This window comes from Protopterus annectens, chromosome 6.part0 (genome assembly GCF_019279795.1).
Source record: "Protopterus annectens isolate FY-2018-M chromosome 6.part0, PAN1.0, whole genome shotgun sequence".
Lineage (NCBI taxonomy): Eukaryota > Metazoa > Chordata > Ceratodontiformes > Protopteridae > Protopterus > Protopterus annectens.
In genome coordinates, this window is record NC_056737.1 from 1,423,355,172 (window position 1) to 1,423,376,793 (window position 21,622).

At 41.1% G+C, this 21,622-nt stretch overlaps 1 protein-coding gene across 1 annotated transcript in view; it reads right to left on the reverse strand.

Annotated features, from left to right (window-relative positions):
* Window positions 1–10,695: 10,695 nt before the first annotated feature.
* The window catches only part of LOC122803985, a 220,870-nt gene continuing 209,943 nt past the window's right edge, over window positions 10,696–21,622 (reverse strand). Inside the window, exon 5 of the mRNA XM_044073665.1 lies at window positions 10,696–10,982. Coding sequence (XP_043929600.1) covers window positions 10,696–10,982 — 287 coding nt within the window. The remainder of the gene's footprint in view (window positions 10,983–21,622) is intronic.

Below are 21,622 nucleotides of genomic sequence, written 5' to 3' on the forward strand. Positions count from 1 at the left end.
TGTCAACTGTACACATTTGCACAGGCTGTGCAGATGTTGGCTTTACTTTTTGACTCCATTTAGTATAGTGTTGTGTCTGTCTTGGAGAATACTGGCATATTACTAAAGACCGAATGTTAGGATATAATGGCAGACATTTGAGTTTCAGACTTCCTACCATTCAGAGACTTCATGAAACTACAAGACCTGGTGTGATATCACTGTAAGAGGACTATTTCATCATTACCCCTATTTGTGGGCCTTTGCCAGACATTTCTTAATGGATTTCTATGGCTGACTTGCTGGTAAAGGCTGATGGGTGAATAGTGGACCCCAAAATTGACATCCATGCCTGTTACCTATTTTCTCCATTTTATTTATCCCCCACATACACTGCAATGAGTTTTGTCAGCTAGGGAACTACCACATTCTCTGCAGAAGTCAGTATTGGGCAGACATTTCCTGCTGTCCCATATAGCTGTCAATTGTCTGCTACTATCGCGGTAGGCCACCACATTCCCTTGCATGCATGCAGCAATACCTGAGATATGCTACCAAAACGTACTACTACATTCATCTTTAAGAAGAGTGACTTACCTTGTGCCTGCAGCAGTTGTGAGGATGGTGCTTGAGGGCTGAATCTGTCAGATGCAAGCAGTACATGACCTATACATGGTAAGGTACAGTTAGTGTGACGTGTGTGTGTCATCCATTTTACTGTGTGTGCAAGTCGGAGAGAGGTGTCAGTCCCTGGGTCCCTAGGGTGTCAGTGTATCTGCTATGTGTTGCCTTTTTGCCAAGGCCAGGGCATACTGGGCATGTCTACATCTGCCTACAGAGGCAGGCTCAGGAGTTTCCTCCTCTGAGTCCCCCTGTACCTGTCAAGGCCTTGGCAATGATGGGGGGTTGTGTGCGCCTTCCACTGTGATGTTCCTGCCCCAGCTGTTTCCACAGGATCATATTGTGTAGCATGGCACATACTATGAACATGTGCGCACATGTGGCTTGAGAGTTCTACAAAGCTCCACCAGATATGTCAAGGCAGCAGAACCGTGACTTGAGCATCCCAAACACATGGTTTATAATGTTTCTAGTTTGTGCGTATGTCTCATTATGGTGTTCTTCAGTGGATGTGTGTGCATTTCTGATGAGTGTCATAATCTACGGTTCCAGTGCATAGCCAGCTCCCCCCATGAGATGGCCATACCAGATGTCCCCCCTGTCAAATGCCTGGTACAGCTGTGAGGCATGCCAGATGTGGTAGTCATGATAGCTGCCAGGGCTGCCAGCACATACATTCATGATAATGCCCTGGGCATTGCACACAACCTGGCAGTTGATGTAGTGATAGCCCTTGCAGTTGGCATAAATTCTACTGTGTTCACTGGTTGGTGCTTTGATGTGGATGGGAGTGCAGTCTATGGCACCCAGTACCTCTAGGTAGTCTGCTACATGGAAGAGATAGATATTGCTGGTCCTCTCCTCATGGATGCTGGAGAAATAAATGTGCTCACTAGCATCTGGTCACATGGCATCCAGGAACTGGTGGAGTACTCTGGATGCAGATGCCTTTGAGATCCCCATGATGAATGCAGTAGGTCTTTGGAAAGTACCTGTAGCTAGTATTCTTAAGACTATACTTACCTTGATTTCAATTGGGATGGGTCTGAGGTGAGGCCAGCAGAGATCAATGAGTTGCTGAAATATGTCTCTGTCCACCCTGTAGCACTCTAGTATCTCCAGATCATATAGCCCCTGGAAGGTTACCCTGGGTCTGAGCACTCTTCTACTCATCTGTCTGGGCCAGTTGTCAGCATTATCCTCATAGGTTCATAGGTTCATAGGTTGGTACTAGGCTATCTGCACGAAGGCATTTATAAGCCTAGCCAGAATGTGTTGGCTTTTGCTGCCCTCTTAGATTAGTTTCCTGTGCCTCTGTCCAGCAGAGCCACTGAAGTGATCCCAGAGGTAAACTTTCTATTTCCCATCCACTCGTCAAGGTTTCTTTTGAAGAGTGTTAATGAGGAGCTCTGCCTAATGTAGATTGTGATCTTGTTTCAAAGCATGTGAAGTGTCTGGGACAGGAATCTATCCCTCCAGCATGTCCTATTTATTGTTGTGGTGAGGTTTAGATCCCTAGAGCATGTGGCTCGAGGGGATAATGTTTTCTTTAGGTGGAGCATGTCCATCAATTCTGGTTTGGACATGGTCTTGTATGTCAGGCAGAGATCACCTCTGAGTAGGCAGTATGCAACCGAGTACAACTGGAGTTTCTTCAGTCGAGCTGCATAGGGCATCTGTTTGAGGCCATTGATCCTTTTGGTGAGGTACTCTGTGGTCTTTCCAGCTGTTGCAGGTGTATTGTAAGGTACATCCCAAATGGGGCATTGTACTCTATGATGGGTCTGATAAGTGATGAGTTGAGGGGCACAATGACCTCTTTTGATCTGGATGCGAACCCTTTTGTGATTAGGTGGGCCACATTGAAGGATTTTCTAACCACTTTGGCAATGTGATTATCAAAGGTGAGATTACTATCTACTTGGGTCCCCAGATCCCTTATTACGTCTTCCGTATTTAGGGGACTAATACCTATGTGGTAGTTTGTGGTTACTTTTTCTTTTCAATGGGGATGACTATGCACTTTTTGGCATTTAGCTTGAGGCCATGATTTTGACACCAGGTATCTGTCTCAGTGAGACCCTTTGGAGGATGTCTGTGTCAGCTGGAGAGTCAATTATAGCCCCTAGTCTGCAGTCATCTGTGAACTTGGTCAGCCATAGTCCTTGTGTGCTTGCCTGTACCTCTGAGAAGTATATGCCGAACAGGAGGGGTCCTAGGACTGAGCCCTGGGGAACGCCACTTGTAACCGGTTTAGAGTCAGACCTAGCTCCCACAACTCTCACCATGTGGGTTCTGTCCATGAGCCAATTGGCAGCCCATCTTGTGATGTAGGGGTTTATGTTCAGGCTGGTGAGCTTGTCTATAATGCCAGAATGGGGAATGGTGTTGAAGGCCTTAGTGAGGTCTAGTTAGGCTGTGTGTACCACCTTTCCCTTGTCTATAGCCTTGGTAACTGTTTCAAATAATTCCACCAGGTTTAGGAGGCATGATCTGCCCTTAAAGCCAAACTGGGTAGGGTCCAGTGTTTGGAGGTTCCCAATGTCTCTGTTAATAAGTTCCATGATGATGCGCTCCATAGCCTTACAGACTAAGCTAGTCAGACTTATAGGGCGATAGTCCCCGGGGTCTGTTGTGGTGCAACCTTTGTGGAGCAGAATAACCGTTGCTGTGTGCCACTGTATGGGCATGTAGCCTGGAGCGGCTGAGTTTGAACAGTGTGTTTAGGTGAGAGGTTAGTTCATCTTTGACCTCGTGTAGGATGCAGCCTGGGACACCATCTGGTTCCATTCATGCTGTTTTTGGCTTTGGAGAGGGCTGTTTTAACCTGAGTGTCTGTGATTTCAGGGACTCTACATTCTTCTGGTATGGTTATGGGCCCTTATGGGGGTGAGAGGGGTGAAGTTTGCACTGAACCTGTCTGCCAGGATGTTGGTGATATCGGTCAGTTCAGTGTATAGTGTGCCATTCTGCATTAACTCCGAGCAGATCTGAGCATTGCCACTTAGATTCTTGACAAAGCTAAAGAATGCCTTGTGGTTATCTTTGGAGTCCTTGGCAATTTTTCTTTCAAAGCTCACCTTGGATGATTTTATGAGGGATCGTAGTTTCTTGCTGATACTGATCAGGGATGTCTTCCCTTCTTGGGATTTTACTCTTTTATGTACTAGTTTGCTCCTTCTATTGTATAGCTTGTTTATGGCAGGAGTCCACCAGACTGGTTTCCTTTTCTTGGAGGAGTGAGTCTTAGTTTTGCTTGGTATGGCATGATCCATGCATTCTTGTAGCTGCCCATAGAATGCATTAGTAAAGGATTTTGCAGCTTGGACAGTGTTATCCTTCAGCATGGGGGCTTTGAAACTTTCCACCTTGGTCTTAAGTAATGTGAAGTTTGCTTTTGAAAAGTTTTTCATGGTGGTTTTCTTGTCCTGGGGTGGGGGTGGAATATGGATATCCAAAGAGATTTGTTTATGGTCAGATCTAACCAGAAAGGGGTTGACCTCTGGTGTGGAACACCGGCCACCCATGTTGGTGATGACCAGGTGCAATATGTTGTCACCTCTGGTGGGAGTGTTGACCAGTTGAACCAGGGCGTTTGAGTTTATAAATTCTAGGAAAAGTTGGGCAAGGGAGTTAGTACTTGAGTAGTTCTCCCAGTTAATGTTTGGGTAATTGAAATCACCCAATATTAGGGTGTTTGGTAGGACCTTTATGTTTCCCAGTGTTTCCAGAAATGCGGAATCAGGGTCCTGGGACATGGTGGGCAATCTGTAGCAAGCTACAATTTGAATTGCAGTTTTGCCCATTGTTAGTTGCACGTAGATGATCTCTGAAGCATCATGCTGTGCCACCAACCTGGAGGTGTGGGTATCCTTAATGACTAGGGATACGCCCCCACCTTTTGTATTTTGGTTTGGGTTCTGTGGCCAAAATGTATGGTATGAGTTGTAGCCTGGTAGTGCTGGGGTGCTCTCTGGAGCCTTAAATTAGGTTTCTGTTACTGCATATATATCGATTTTATCCATACTGAGGAGTGCCTTGAGTGCATGCATTTTGAGGTTTAGACTTCTGGCATTGAATAGCATTACCCTCATTTTTTGTTACTTGTGCAATTTACGGTGGTGGGTTTGTCTTTTGAGCCTTGCCTAAAAAAGGCATTATGGGGGTGGCAAGAGCCTTGGCCAGTATTTGAAAGCCTAAGGGTGACAGGTGCAAGCCGTCTCTAGCGACGCAGCGTGGCTTGTCGAGCATGTCATCCCAGGTGGACAGACACTGGATGCCAATTGTTGAAACTGAGAATTTTCTCTTTATACCGTGGTATCATTCTTGGTGAGGGCAGGATGCTACTCAGGGTCATACCGGCTTGGGCTACGTGATCAGAGAACTCTTCGATGTCTCTTTTCGTGTAGTCCAGGGAGGTACGGCTCATGTCATTCACACCAACATGGACAATGACAGAGTCATATTTGTACTTGTTCTGGAGTGACCTGAGTGCTTGTGTTATGTGGCAGATCCTGGCACCCGACAGGCAGCTAACAGTAACCTCCTTATTCAGCCTAGTGAGTGGAATGTCAGTGTACCTGACTATAGAGTCACCTATTACTAGTATGTTGGGTATGTTATTTTGCCGTAAGGGCTGTGATTGCATGGCACACTGGTTTTGTGAAGTATGTGCTTCAGGTTTGTGTTGGGGGGGTGGAGGTTGCTTGGATGTTATCTTTGGAGGTCTCTGTCGGTTTTGCAGATTTTTATTTAAAGCCTCTGGTATGTTTTCATGTATTTATGTGTGTTTTTTGCCTGTGCTGGTTTAATGTGTCTGTGTAAGACTGGTGGTGTGATGCAAGTATTTCCCTTCTCCTCTTGACTGTCTGATCCAGTCTTAGGTTGAGAGAGCTTAGCCTCTAGTTTGGCTGTATAACTGCATCTCTCACATGTATTAGTGTTTGGTGGAAGGAGGAGGGGGTTGTCTGTGTACATGAGGCAGTTGTAACATTGCCTCAAAATGCCCAGATTCACCAGTTGGACTGGAGAGTACACCTGAAACTGCCCTTTGGACATGCCTGGATAGGTACAGTGAACTGTTTTACTGTATGGCTGTTAAGGTCGAATAGAGAGTCTTGTCCTTCTGTACAGTACAGGAGGGTCGAGTGCTAGGGTTTATAAGTGCTTGCTATAAGTTTTGAGCAAGTGCTGGGCTGAGAAATGAATGGCTTGAGTGCTTAAGTTGAAAGTTTGTCTAGTTCCAAGGGAAAAATTGAAGAAGAGACTTTGTAGAGCCGGGAATAGTTTTACCCTAGCTAACCGGCACTGCCCGGCATGCAAAACTGGGCAAATACAGTATTTATAGCAGGGAAATGAAAGAGATAGAAATTATCCCAAAATGGCCAATAAACTACTAATTTCTGGGCTGAAACCACTCCTCCAGGGACAGATAGGCTGCTCAAAGCTCCCCTCTCTCACAGGTGAACAGAGAGACTTCCTTCTATCCAAGTAAGGTATGGGCAAACACAGAGATTTGTAACATAGCCTTGAATTCAGCACTAACCTGAAAACTGGAGTATACTAGCTTAGAAAGGTGGGAAGCAAGTATATATATATATATATATATATATATATATATATATATATATATATATATATATATATATATATATATATATATATATATAGATATATATGTTTTTTTTTTGTTCTTTTTTGTTTGTTTTTCAGAAAATAAAGCAGATACACTCAAAAGAAACAGTCCTCATCACTGATCTCAGTCTGTAGCACATACAGATGTAGCAAAGTAGCAGCAACCCCCCCCCCCCATCATTTTGTCAGTTAAAATTCCCAAGTGTATACACCAATGGTGCAGAGTTTGTGGGAAAAAACAGACTGAAAGGTGTTTGCATATTTTATACTGGTGTGCTGCAGATGCTACCTGTGTGATTGGCTGACTATGATGCGGTCCACCTGCCAGTCATATTACTGAGGGGTTTGAATGGGCCACTGTGGTGAGTGTCAGAGTCTGTGTTAGTGATTTGTAGTTCATTTCCTTTATTCTGCTATTTCAGCTATGTTTAAGCCCCACAATATGCCACACAAACTGTTTTAGCTAGGGTAAACATTGCTGAACAGAAAAGGACCTCACCTGGACACTAACATGCTTATTATTTCTTGAACCAGCTATGCACAGCTAAGCAGCCTCAGTGCTTAGCTGTGTGCAAATAGGAGCCACAGAGCTCCAATGTGCTTACACCAAGTATGAGACACCCCCTTTTTATGTCAGCTGCTTCTTCTCCTTACACCACTGCATTATAGCTACAATATGGTTAGGTACCCACAGACAAAGTCTCTCATTTTGCTATTCAGTAAATTTAGCTCATTTACATTTTCCTACTGGCTTATACCCTAGTTACACCACTTCACTGAAGCCTATGCCCTTAGCAACCACTGTTACCTGTTATTGTTATGAGTCTGCATGCTGCCCACTATAATGGTAAAATTCATGATTCACATTTTATTGAATTTTTAAAATTTTTTTATTTTCTGCATGATCATGTTTATGCGCAGATGCGCTCTGCTTAACTGGCCAAAATTAGACAAAAAAAATTAGATTTTTTCAATTTTAAAACACGTTTGCATGCCAATGGCCATAGTTTTGGCCATTGACATGCCTAATAAACATAATACATGCTTTTCTTTGAGCTGTCATGCCTCCGTTTTGATTTTTGCAGGAATGTACACTGTTAGTAACCAAATATATTTCTGCTGTGGACACAGCTCCAACACAGATGCCTGTCTGCTTGCTGGATCACTAATTCACCTCATTTGCATGGTTTTCACCAGCAAATGAGGTGATTTGCATTATTCCATGGTGTCCAGGTAGGAATAGTGCTGGGAGGCTTGTGCACACCCCCAGCCTTTTTTATGGCTAGCACAGGCTCCAAAAACCATGTTCAAGCCGTGCCACTATTCTTACATAGAGATTAGCTCCATGTAAGCTTTATTGAATCCTGTCCAGAGTCATAAAATACCATGATTTACAGTGTTCCTTCATTTTATAATTCGTTACAAACCTGATGAAATATTTATTTGATATGAAAGCGATCTTTCTAAAAAGTGATTTTTTTTATACTGTATTTCTTAATATTTATTCTGATAGATGTCTAGTGCAATATCTTTTTGTTAGTTAGTCATTTTTGTTAGTTAGTTTCTTAATTAATAAAGTTTGGATTATTTGGTTGGCCTATATAAAATATAAAGTGTTAATAAGCTGGCCTTATATTTAATTTGTCTCTAGCTTTTTAGTTTCAGTTTTAGGTGGCACAGTCTCTGATTACACTATGGTGGTAAGGTGGAAGGGGGATTAGGTAAAAGAATTGTAATAGGATCATAGGAGATTACTAGGCTGATGGCCATGGGGCCCTTACAAACCTAGCCAAGGGTTTATCCCCAAAAAAGAAACCACAATCAACACCTGTCACCCCTGTCAATGAGGGACACAGGTGGAACCCCTGGAACAAATATGTTGTTTCCCAACCACTCATAAAGGTTACTCTTGAAGAGGGTCAGCAACTTAGTTTGTTTGACATGTATGAGGAGTCTATTCCAGAGATGGGGCAGCCTCTGAGAGACAAACCTGTCTCTCCAGCAGGTTTGTTAATGTTGCATATTAGATTTAGGCCTTTCGATCAGGTAATGCATGAGGAGTTAGACTTATGGATAAGGTACATGTCTAGTAGAGCAGGGTCTGAGATTGCTTTGTATGGGAGATACAGATCACCCTTGAGCAATCTGTATGAGACTGAGTAGAGTGATAGTGATTTGAGCCTGTCCACATAGGACATGTTGGAGGCCATGGATTCTCTTTGTGAGGTATTTCTGTGGCCTTTCCAGTTGGTGCAGATGTTTGGAGAGGTACATACCAAATGGGGCATTGTATTCAATTATTGGTCTAATAAGGGAGAAGTACAGAGAGGTAATAACTACCTTTTTTTCTGGATGCAATCCTCAAGTAAAAGACTTTTCTGACCACTGTCACTACATGATGGTCGAATGTGAGATTGTTGTCAACCTGTGTATTTAGGTCTCTCACCACAGGTTGTGTGTTTAGGGAGTTGCCGTTGATGTGGTAATCAGTAGGGGCAGAGTTTTTACTGAATGGTATGATAATACATTTTTTGCATTCAACTTAAAACCATGACTTTGGCAACAGTCTTTTGTTGCAGTGAGACCCTCTTGTTGTATGTTAACATCATTTGGGGAGTCAATGACAGCACCCAACTTACAGGCGTCCTGTAACCTGGTCAGCCATAAGTCTTTTATCTTTGTCTGGACCTCTGAGAAGTAGATGCCAAACAGTAGGGGTCCCAGCATAGATTCCTGGTGAACACCACTAGTGATAGGTCTGCTGCTGGAGGTGGAGGCACCTATTCTAACCTTGCAGGTCTTCTCAGTGAGCCAGTTGGCCACCCAACTGATGAGACAGGGATTTACACCAAGTTGTGTAAGTTTTTGATGATGCCCGAGTGAAGAATTGTATCAAAGGCCTTGGCCAAGTCAAGGAAAGCTCTATGTACTGACTTTCTCTCATCTGGTGCCTTGTTGACAGTCTCAAAAAAGTCAACCAGGTTCAACAGGCAAGATCTGCCCATGATGAATCCAAACTGGGTGAGGCCAAGTGCTTGGAGATTGCCTATGTCCTTGTTTATGAGGTCCATAATAATATGCTTCATGGCCTTTGCAGATCAGACTTGTCAAGCTAATGGGGTGACAGTTTCCAGGGTCAGTAGTGGCACCACCTTTATGCAAGTGTATGACAATGGCAGTTCTCCACTCTGCTAGAATGAAGCCTGTACTTAGGCTAAGGTTGAATAGGGTGCTCAATGGTGAGGCTAATTCTTGCTGGAGATGGTACAGAATACAGCCTGGGATACTATCAGGTCCCATGGAAGCTGTCCCATGGAATGTTTTTATTGCTGTTAACACAGCCACCCTCTGTAACCACTCCCTCGCTCCACATAACCTGATTATATACAAATAAGGAACGCTTTGTTGCTTTTCATTATACTCAAGTAGGATCACTTGTTTGTGTGTTTCAATAAAGGATGTTCCATTTTTAACTCAACTGTGGATTACCTACTCTTTTCTGTTTTTTTTTTTAATTTATAATGCATATTTTACAGTGTGATTTTTATTAATGAACTAGGTGCTTAACATGAGTCAGAAAGTAAACATCACACCCTCCACAATGCAAAGTTTCTTCCTGGTTCATTTTTAAGTGATAGGTGTCTGGGGGGGCAGGAAGCAATAGGAGCTTGTGAGTACAAAATGGAATTTTCTTGCTACATGCCTGTATCAGCTATAATATGTACATTAAAAATAAAACAATGATGTGCAAAAAATCTGTTTTCATTTTGAAAATAATGATCATATATATGTATACCACTTATATTTGCTCAGTATTTGAAGACTATCTTTAATAAAATATAACTTGGTAAATCATTACCACATCCTCAAACTGCCTGAGTGATCAGAATTAGGTCTATTTATTTTATGTGTAATAAGGCAGAAGACCTCCACTATTTTAAGGGTTACAAGAGAAACTCCCCCTTTTTTCTTTATTTCCTTATTTATTTATTTATTTACTTCAGGTTGATGACCAGAGAAGTCCTCTGGGCCTAAAAAAGAGCCCGTATTCAGTGAAGGTCTGGGGGAAAAGCTCCAGTAACAATGACAAACATATTAGAATATACACATTCAAAGCAAAGAAGTCCTGCAGCTTTATGCAGCACTCTAGAGATGATACAGAGAGTTAGAAGGTGGGTGTTGATATAGGAGGGTCCTATATGGGGAAGGAGCAAGGGCATTCCCACCTTGAAGATTGGTAGGAATAGAGGAGGAAGGTAGGATGGAGGAGGCATTCCTTAGCATAATCTGTTTTATATTTCTGTGCTTACCTGAAACAGGGGGATGTAACTTGTTCTTTTGCGGTTGTCTGTTAACAAATTCTGTGAACTCTACAAATTTCCAAGCTATAGATACATTCAGAAAAGCACCATTTCAGCATACAATACAAAATAATGGCATAGCCTGTAATGACAACAAATCCTAATGACAACACTTACACTTTCCTCGTTTAACAATAACAGAACTGCTGCGAGTCCATTTTGATGGGTCTTTCGTATAACATAGACAAGTGAAATTACTGCCACTAGGTAGGCAAGTGACATCAAAGGAAACACGATCAGTACTACTATTCTCTGGAAAGGCATCTCGTATTTGGTGACCATTTTGATACAAAATGCACAGCCAGTATACATATCTTCTGTTTTTGCTGGCACATACAATCTCAGTCTCTTTTTCAACCAGTTGTATTTCTGGCTCGTCCACCTGATCTGTAAATAAAAAATAAAAGATTGTTAGCAAACTTCATCAGTAAGTTATAAGATAAGTAAGGAGATACAGATATTATACCATGGGGATTTTTAAATAATTAAGTAATTTTCCTTGGCTGTAAAACAAGCTATTACGAGAGCAGAATATGCTAGATTATGCTAATTCACTCAGTGGACTAACTGATCTGATCAAGAATTTAATTATATAAGGATTTCTTCATTTGTCCTTAAAATATGAAACTATTGAAATTTTATAATTTGAAATGCATATAATACTTTTAAAAGAGAAAAAGTTGCAAGCATACAGTCTTAGGTATATTGCTGTCATGCAATTTGCTTTTTGTGTGGTAGACATTGAAACTATAGTTCCCATGTACGCCAAGAAACTGCTGACTTATAGGAACTTACAAGTGCAACTGCACAAAGTGGATGCTTAAGACTTCTAGTAAAAAATATAAAATCTTCTTCAAGCAGACCTTGGCAAAACCTGTTATATGAGATACTACCTCACTAAACTCTAACCCACTACTTCATTTTTTAAAAATATGTCTACATTTCTGGGTATGATAGAACTACTGTGACAGAGATCATATGTATACATATGCACACACACACACACACACTATATATTTATAAAATATAGACTATGCAACGAGAAACTAGAATAATGTACAGTAAAGACACCAAGATTGGTCCAATAATAGTAGTAGAAGCAACAGAGTTAATAAAAAAGAATTTTCAAGCACATTTAAATATGGTACGAATACACATGTAACAACATATGAATAGTTTCATAGTTTCATAGTATAGTACTAGGCTATCTGCCCTGGGGCATTTGTAAGCCTAGCCATAGTGATGTGGCTTTTGCCACCCCATGAAATGGTACAAAAATGTACAGATAAAATCTAGAATTCTGTGCCTATGTCTAGTAGTGACACAGTGAAGGTCCCCTTATATAATAGAATTTGTTTACTGTGCCCCTGTCTAGCAGTGACACAGATGTGACCCCTGGGGTAAACTTACGATCTCCCATCCACTCATCAAGATTTCTCTTGAAGAGAGTCAGTGAGGGGCTCTGCCTAATACGAACTGTGATCCTGTTCCAAAGAATGGGAAGCCTCTGGATTATGAATCTATCCCTCCAGCATATCCTATTCATACATGTGCCGAGGTTTAAGTCTTTAGCTCTTGTGGTCCTGATGGATTTGGATTTTTTGAGGTGGAGCATGTCCATCAGATCCTGATTGGACATGGCCTTGTACGTCAGGCAGAGATCACCTCTGAGCAGGCGGTATGCTACTGAATAGAGCTGAAGTTTCTTTAGTCTGGCAGAATAAGACATATGTTGGAGACCCTTGATCCTTTTGGTGAGGTACTTTTGTGGTCTCTCCAGCTGTTGCAAGTGCCGGGTGAGGTACATACCAAATGGGGCATTGTACTCAATCATGGGTCTGATGAGGGAGGAATATAGGGGTACAATGACATCCTTGGATCTGGATGTGAAACCCTTCATGATGAGGTGTGTAAGGTAGAATGTTTTTCTAACCACTTTGGCAACGTGGGTGTCAAATGAGAAGTCGCTGTCTACTTGGGTCCCTAGGTCTCTGATTACTTTTTCTGTACTCAGTGGGTTGCTGTCTATGTGATAATTTGTGGGTACTTTGTTTTTTCCAAAAGGGATAACTATACATTTTTTGGCATTTAGTTTAAGGCTGTGACTACGGCACCAGTTGTCCATTTCAGTGAGGCCTTTTTGTAGGATGTGTGTATCTGCTGGTGTATCGACTATGGCACCTAGCTTGCAGTCATCTGCAAACTTTGTAAGCCACAACCCTCCCATCTTTGCTTTAACATCTGAGAAATAAATGCCGAACAAGAGGGGTCCCAGGACAGATCCCTGTGGGACACCACTTGTGACTGGCTTTGAGTCTGACATTGCTCCAGCAATTTTAACTTTATGGGTTCTGTCCTTTAGCCAGTTTGCAACCCATCTAGTGACATAAGGGTTTACTTTTAAGCTGTTTCGCTTATCTATGATGCCTGAGTGGGGTATTGTGTCGAAGGCCTTAGCCAAGTCCAGGTATGCTGTATGGATTGCTTTGCCCTCATCAATGGCTCTAGTGACTGTTTTGAAAAAGTCAACCAGGTTTAAAAGGCAGGATCTGCCCTTTACAAAGCCGAACTGGGTGGGGTCAAGCGTCTGTAGGTCCCCTATGTCTCCGTTTATGAGTTCCATAATGATTCTTTCCATAGCTTTGCAGACCAGGCTAGTCAAGCTTATGGGGCGGTAGTTTCCAGGGTCTGTAGAGGCACCCCCTTGTGGAGTGGGACCACTGTTGCTGTACGCCAGTGTTCAGGTACATATCCCGAAGTAAGGCTAAGGTTAAATAGCATTTTTATGTGTGGGTTTAGCTCCTCTTGGAGTTCACGTAACACGCACCCCGGGATACCGTCAGGTCCCATTGATGCTGTGTTTTTTGCTTTGTTTAGGGTGGTTCTCACTTGGACATCTGAGATGACAGGGAGATTACATTCAGCTGGGATAAGTATTTCTTCTTTTGGGGGTGAAGGAGGTGAGAAATTTGCACTGAATCTGTCAGCCAGAATGTTAGCAATATCTGTGGGTTCAGTGTATTTTTTGTTGTTGTGAACCAACTCTGGGCATATCTGAGGGTTTCCGCCCAGGTTTCTAACATAGCTGACAAAGGCTTTGTGGTTATCTTTAGTGTCCTTAGCGATTTTTCTCTCAAAGTTTGCCTTGGATGTTTTTATGAGAGAATGTAGTTTTCTGCTAATGTTGATCAGAGATGTCTTCCCTTCATGGGATTTTGCTCTGATGTGCAGTAGCTTTCTTTTGTTATACAATTTGTTTATGGCTGATGTCCACCAGACAGGACCCTTACATTTGGTGGAGAGGGACTTGGATTTGTTTGGGATTGCATGATCCATGCATTCTTGGAGATGTCCATAGAAAGCATTTGTGAAGGATTTGGCATTGTGGGATGTGGTATCCACTGGCACAGTGGGCTTAAAGGATACCATCTCAGTCTTAAGAAGAGTGATGTCTGCTTTTGAGAAGTTTTTCACTGTGGTCTTTTGTGCTGGGGGTGGAGGTGGGATATGTATATCCAGGGTGATTAGTTTGTGGTCAGATCTCACTAGTGACGGGTGTACTTCCGGTGTGGAGCATTTTGTCCCCATGTTTGTGATGATCAGGTCTAGTATATTATCTCCCCTAGTGGGAGAGGTGACTAGTTGTTCCAGTGCATTTGAATTTATGAATTCCAGGAACCTTTGGGCTAGGGTATCAGGGCTAGAATAATGTACCCAATCTATGTTTGGGTAGTTGAAGTCTCCCAGTATGATGGTATTTTGTGATACATTCATATCCTCCAATGTCTTCAGGAAGGCTGAGTGGGGTTCTTGAGATTGGGAGGGTGGTCTGTAACATGCTACTAGTTGTATAGCAGTTTTGCCTATGGTTAGTTGCACCTGTATGGTCTCTGATGCTTCATGTGTTGCTACTAACCTGGAGGTGTGGGTGTCCTTTATGAATATGGACACTCCCCCTCCCTTTGTTGTTCGGCCTGGGTTTTGGGGCCGAAAAGCATGATACGAGGTGTAGCCTGGTAGTGTTGGGGTGCTCTCAGGAGCCTTGAACCAGGTTTCAGTTACTGCACAGACGTCGATATTCTCCATGCTGAGGAGTGCATCAAGTGCCTGCATCTTGAGATTTAGACTTCTGGCGTTGAGCAGCATTACCCTTAGTTTTTTTCCATTTTTGTTTTCTAAGGAGGTGGGTTTGTCTTTTGAGCCTTGCCTAAAAAAGGCATTATGGGGTTGGCAAGAGCCTTAGCCAATATCCGGAAGCCCAGTGGTGACAGGTGTAAGCCATCCCTTGCGAAGCAGCGTGGCTTGTCCAACATATCATCCCAGGCCGACAGACATTGGATCCCCTTAGAATGACACCAGTACTTGAGCCAATTGTTAAAGCTGATCATCTTGTCTTTGTATTGTGGTATCATTCTTGATGAGGGCAAGATGCTGCTCAGGGTCAGGGTCATACCAGCCTGGGCTACATAATCAGAGAGCTCCTCTATGTCTCTTTTCATGTAGTCCAGGGAGGGATGTCTCAGGTCATTCACACCAGCATGGACAATGACGGAGTCATATTTGTACTTGCTTTGGAGTGACCTGAGTGCGTGTGTTATGTGGTGGATCCTAGCTCCCGATAGACAGCTCACAGTCACCTTCTCCTTGTTCAGCCTGGTCAGTGGGACATCAGTGTGTCTGACTATGGAGTCACCTATTACTAGTGTATCAGGCAAGGTGTTTGGCCTTAAGGGCTGCGATTGGTTGACACACTGATTTATTGAAGTATGTGTTGCATGTGTTTTGTTTTGAGGTGGTGGGTTTGTGGATGTCTGCTTTGGGAGCCTCTGTTGTTTGGGTAAGTTTTTTATTAGAGCCTCCGAGTATGTCTTTGTGTTTTTATGTGTTTGGTTTGCAGTTGTGGTAGGTCTATGTGGGACTGGGATTGTTGTGTGTGTGGTTGCCATCTCCTCCTGTCTGGTCATGCCAGTCCTGAGTTGAGAGAGTTCAGCCTCCAGTTTGGCTATATAGTTGCATCTCTCACATGTATTTGTGTTTGTTGGGAGGAGGAGAGGGTTGTCTGTGTACATGAGACAATTGTAGCACGAGACAATTGTAGGTAGAAAGAGATAAGTCTGGGTACAACACAAGTGCTGATAAAAAATTCACACACACACACAATATATATATATATATATATATATATACACACACACACACACACACACACACACACACACACACACACACACACACACACACACACACACACACATATGGGTCTATATCACATCAGCAAATGCTAAAAATAGCGAATGCTGATATATTGAACTTCAAAGTCCGAAAGCTGAAAACAGCGAAGGAAAGGATCAGCAAATGTTTTTGTTAGGGACAAAAATTGCTGGGCTGTTCTCTGGCTTTGCTGTTTTCACCACTGTGGTGTGATCTCAAACTTGGTATATTTAAGTGTGTGGGGGGACTAAGCCTCCCACTTAATTTTGACTGTATACTCATTTTTTTTTTGGATCAGCAAATTCTTTTCCTTGGGAAAAAAATTGCTGATCCGTTTGTTCGCTGGTTTCAGCTTTTGGACATTTGAGTTCAACATAACAGTGTTCGCTAATTTTAGCGTTCACTGTTATGATATAGGCCCTACATACATATATAGATAGATAGATATAGATATAGATATAGATATAGATATAGATATAGATAGATACAGATATCTGGGTCTACTTGAGATTACCAAAATCTCAGTAGACTGACACTCAAAACGCTGAGCCAAAAAGCTCGACATGTTAGATGACTGACACATCAGAATGCCGACTTCTGAATGGGTGACAGTCCAACTTGAGCAGAACAGGAAATCCGCTCTTGTGGACATTGTAGTGCGATCTCTGAGTTGGTATATTTAAGTTAAGGGGGTATGGGGGGGTGCAGCAAGAATGTGAAATGTGAAGGTAAGTGTTTTAGATGTTTTGTTTGTAGTGTATGTTTTGTTTTAGTGGTAAGGGTTTAGTTTAATGTAGATGGTGGGCAGGGTATGAGTGAGGGGAACTAGGTAGTTTTATGTCAAGTGTTGTGTTTTTTCTTTTGTATGTTGTTTGTGTGCGTTGTTGTTTATATATTTTAGGGAGGTGTGTCGGGTTTTGTGCCAGTATTGTGTATGTCAGGCATGTGCTGTGTCGGTGTTGTACAATGTCAGTGTTGTTGGCTTGGTATTTTGCATGTCAGTTATGTGAGATGTCAGGTAAGTGAAGTAGACCCATATATAGACATACAGAGATATATAGATACAGATATATAAAGACTTTGAGATATAGGTATTTATAGTGATTTCTTTGGTATAGGTTCATATGTGTTTACTAGGTTAATAACCACAAGGGCCTTTTTAAGTATAGCCTTGCATCCCAAAGCTCTGACAAGTTTTGATACCCTTGATGACTGTAAGCAGGGGCAAAACAAAGCAATACAGTCTCACAATGAAAATAGACAGCATTAAATCTTATCTGCCCTTAAAACTCACATTCATTGAAAGAGCATTGAAACTCGCATCCAAAGAAAATGCAGCTGGCCAGTGGTGGATAAAGATTACCTTTGGGCTGTTTTCAAATCATAGGCCCCTTGCACATGAAACAAGAAATATACATGTGTTCTTTGATACACCTTCCTGACTTTAATAAATTATATTCCTTGTATAATACAGCACACTAGCTAGAGTGCATTTTAAATGTATTGCTTGAACACTTTTCCAGTAAGCAATGAAACAAAATGCATGCACTAATAATGACAAAATTGCCCAATTCAGAATATTTCCATCATAAAAGTCTAGTCAGACTTCTACAATCCACCAATATCAGTAAATATGCACAATTTCTGTAGAAGTAAAAGTCATCTAAATAATTCCACATTAAAGAGATCTGTAAGATCTGTAACTAATGAAGAGGTTGCTGTTAGCAAACAACTTAATATTTCATTGTTTGCTCTACAAATGAAGTGCCTATTGTCCTTGAGGAATAAATTGCCTATGTTGCATTAAAAAATGAGAAGCTAGTAATATTGCAATAGAGAATGGATGGCAAACTGATAACAGGTTCATAGTTACTAGGTATCTCCACCAAAGAGGACATTCTCAGGACTGCAGCACTTTTCTCCCCTTAAAGCACTATGCAGCACAAGAAATCTGGAAAAATCCAAAATTTATGTGGGGGGTGACAAAGGGGGGAGACAAAAGTCCAAAACCAGGCACACAGTTTAAACATTGCTTGTATAATCTTAGAAAAATTGCTAGAATAAAATGTTTTGTGTTACCATGTGTTTCCTGAAAGATATGAAGACTGAAACTTAAATGGCTATCATTATTTACTGAATTCAGTCCTCACTGATTTGCCAGAAAAACAGAAATTTTAAGAGGAACAGACGAAAAGTACAAACCAAACATTCCAGATATTCTGTAAAACTATGGACAGTTGAGAAATCTGAGTAACACGCAACTAGGGCATCTTCGCATTCACACCCACAAACAAACACACACACACACACACACACACACACACACACACACACACACACACACACACACACACACACAAAGCTACTGTTCAGTCATTAAGCACACACACAAAATAAATAAAAGTAGCTGCTGTTCAGTCATTAAGCATGCACACTAAGCCGTTAAGTAATTAGTCACTAAGTAAGGAAATAAATACGTTTTTCCTAATCACATCTCTGCTGGGAAATAAATATGTTTCTCCTGCCACTAAGTAAGCAAATAAATGTTTCTCCTGCCTAGTAATTGCACTCTCTGCCATTAAGTAAGTAAATAAATAAAAGAAGCTGTTCAGTCATTAAGCACACACACTAAGCCATTAAGTAATTAAAGTCGCTGTTCATTCACTAAGTAAGGGAATAAATGCATTTCTCCTAATCACATCTCTGCAGTCATTAAAGAAACTGAGAAATAAGTATGTATCCACTTTCTTCTAATCCATTCTCTGCAGCCATTAAAGAAGCTGAAAAACACATTTCTCCTGCTAAGTAAGCAAATAAATACGTTTCTCCTGCCTAGTAATCACATTCTCTGCAGCCGTTAAATAAATAAAAAAAGCTGCTGTTCAGTCGCATAAACATTAAACACATGTACGTTTGTAGCCACCTTAAAGTAAAAGTAATCACATTCTAAATAACAGAAGCTGCTGTTAAGCAAAAGTAATCGCATAAAATTTAAGCTAAGCCTGAAGCCATTAAGGTTAAATAAAAGTAATCACATAAAAGTTAAGCTAAGCCTGCAGCCATTAACATTAAGTAAAAGATCAAATAAAAGTTAAGCTCAGCTTTCAGCCTTTAATGTTAAATAAGTAAATAAATAAAATAAGCTGCTGTTTTTCTTGTAGGTTTACAATTTTTACCTGGAGTGGGAAAGAAACACACATACCAGTCTGCAGAATGCAAATTAAAGGGCCCACGCAGGAATTCATGCACCCCAATATTTTGCCCTTAAAACCAGTATTTACAGAGGAATTTGGTATGGTTGAGAAATATGAGCAGGGGCTTGGGAGATGACACATTTACAAGTCAGGGCCTAGATGATGAACCATTTACAGGTTGTCTGTGTCCATTAGACACATAAGGTCCAAAAGAGGGATGAATTTCCTGTTCCCCATCCAATTGTCCAAGTTGCACTTAAATTGGGTTAGGGAGGGACTCTGCTTCACATGGATGAGGAGCCTGTTCCAGAGCTGGGGTAATCTCTGGGATACATACCTGTCTGTCCAGCAGGTCCTATGTATATCACAGGCAAGGAACAAGTCCTTAGAATGGATAATTCTGGTGGTGTTTCTTTTGCAGATATGCAGGAGGTTCATCAGAGTGGGGTCTGACAATGCCCTGCTTGTCAGCCATAAGTCCCCCCACAAAAGCCTGTAGGAGACAGAATACAGGGCTAGAGGCTTGAGGCAGTCTGTATAGGATGTTTTACTTAAGCCCTGTATTCTTTCAGTGAGGAACCTCTGTGGATGTTCCAATTGTTGGATATGCCTGGTTAGGTACATACCAAAGGGGACATTGAACTCAATGATAGGTGTGATGAATGAGAAGTGCAGTGGAACAATGACTTCCTTGGACTTAGATGCCATACCTTTGTTTATAAGTTGCTCAGCATAGAATGATTTCCTCACTACTGTAAACACGTGATGGTCATAGCTAGATTACTATCTATGTGTGACCCTAAGTCCCTGACTACTCTTGTAGTATATTTGTAAAGCCATCTAAGGCAGTGAGAAGGCTCACTAAATCAGTACTGAATATGAAAGGTAAATCAGTTTCAGTTTTCCATTTATGTACCTTATTATAATCTCCTTCTAAATGTATTATCAGCTTAACTAAAATCAGAATGCATGTTATCTGGGAATATGCAGCCATACAAGTCTTCATTAAAAATGAAATAGCACTTCTTTACTGTGTCACCTTTTCTATACAGCATGATTTATTTATTTATCTAGTTAATTGTTTGCTTGTTTATTTATCTATCAGCAAAAAATAATTTAAGAATCTATGGCAGGTATTATAACATAGTTATATACAGTAAGCTTACTAAAAGTCTTAGGAGTAGTCCAAAGCTAAACCAGACAGTTGATCACACCTTTCCACTGCACAGACAAAGCAATATTCTTAGATTAATATCTATCCTATTTCATTACCATTTTTACATGACTTTTATTCTAAGCAGTGTTGTTACAGTCTCTGCAACCTGCTGCTTGGACTCTCTTTTTCTTGAATTGCTTAAGTCACTCAGCCCAAAACAGCTTGGTCTTCAATGCTCCACGTCAGAGCTGTTTAAAGTCACATTCCAATTAAATCAAATTGAAGCACCTGGGCCAAGTAGCCTTTCATATGGGTTACATAAATATGACCAGAAAAGAAGGGGAAAATAGAAAGCCCACAATTACTGTGGCAAGCAGAAGGAATTTTTGGAACAGCCACATGTTGATCAATATTTGATGCATGAATAATTGATTTTTATAACCATAAGGTGTAATTCTTGAATTTCATGCTCAGAAGATAAAAGGTTACTCATAGCAGCTCAGGATAGCAAACCACATACATTTTGGTTTACAGTCTCAAGAGAAAAAGTGGGAGATACAGACACAAGTACTTCCTGAGTACAGAAAAAGAAATAGATGTCCATCTTGTTGCCAGTAATGATATAGTTATAGCTAGTGGCCTGCGTAATTAAAGATATAACATGTTGTCAAGATTTTGCATTGGGGATCATACAAGTGCTACAACATATGGGAGGCTGAACCTCAAAGAGCTATTGATAATGAAGACGTTTTGATTACAGGGTATCACCCATTACTAACAGTTAAGAAAGGAGAAACAAGATAATTAATATAGTAAAAGAAAAATAAAGCACAAAACTGAAATTAATCATTGAAATAGCTACACTGAGCAGCTATAGTGTCCTGTATTCTGTGAGGCATGAAGTTATAAAATACAGACTATGCAATGAGAAACTAGAACAATGTACAGTAAAGACACCAAGATTGGTCCAATAATAATAGTAGAAGCAACAGAGCTAATAAAAAAGAATTTTCAAGACAACAACAACAACAACAACTTAAATATGCTACCAATATACATGTAACAGCATATGAATTGTAGAAAGAGATAATTCTGGCTACAACACAAGTGCTGAGAAAACCACTTGTGGCAAAGTATAAACGACTGAATCAATACTGATCTCATCAGCATTAATACTAGCCTGACTTAGGAAAGGGATCCATTCCTGTCACAAAGTATAAACAACTGAATCAATACTGATCTCATCAGCATTAATACTAGCCTGACTTAGGAAAGGGATCCATTCCTGTCACAGTATTAGAAACACAGAACAGTGGCAAAGTATAAACGACTGAATCAATACTGATCTCATCAGCATTAATACTAGCCTGACTTAGGAAAGGGATCCATTCCTGTCACAGTATTAGAAACACAAAACAGTGGCAAAGTATAAACAACTGAATCAATACTGATCTCATCAGCATTAA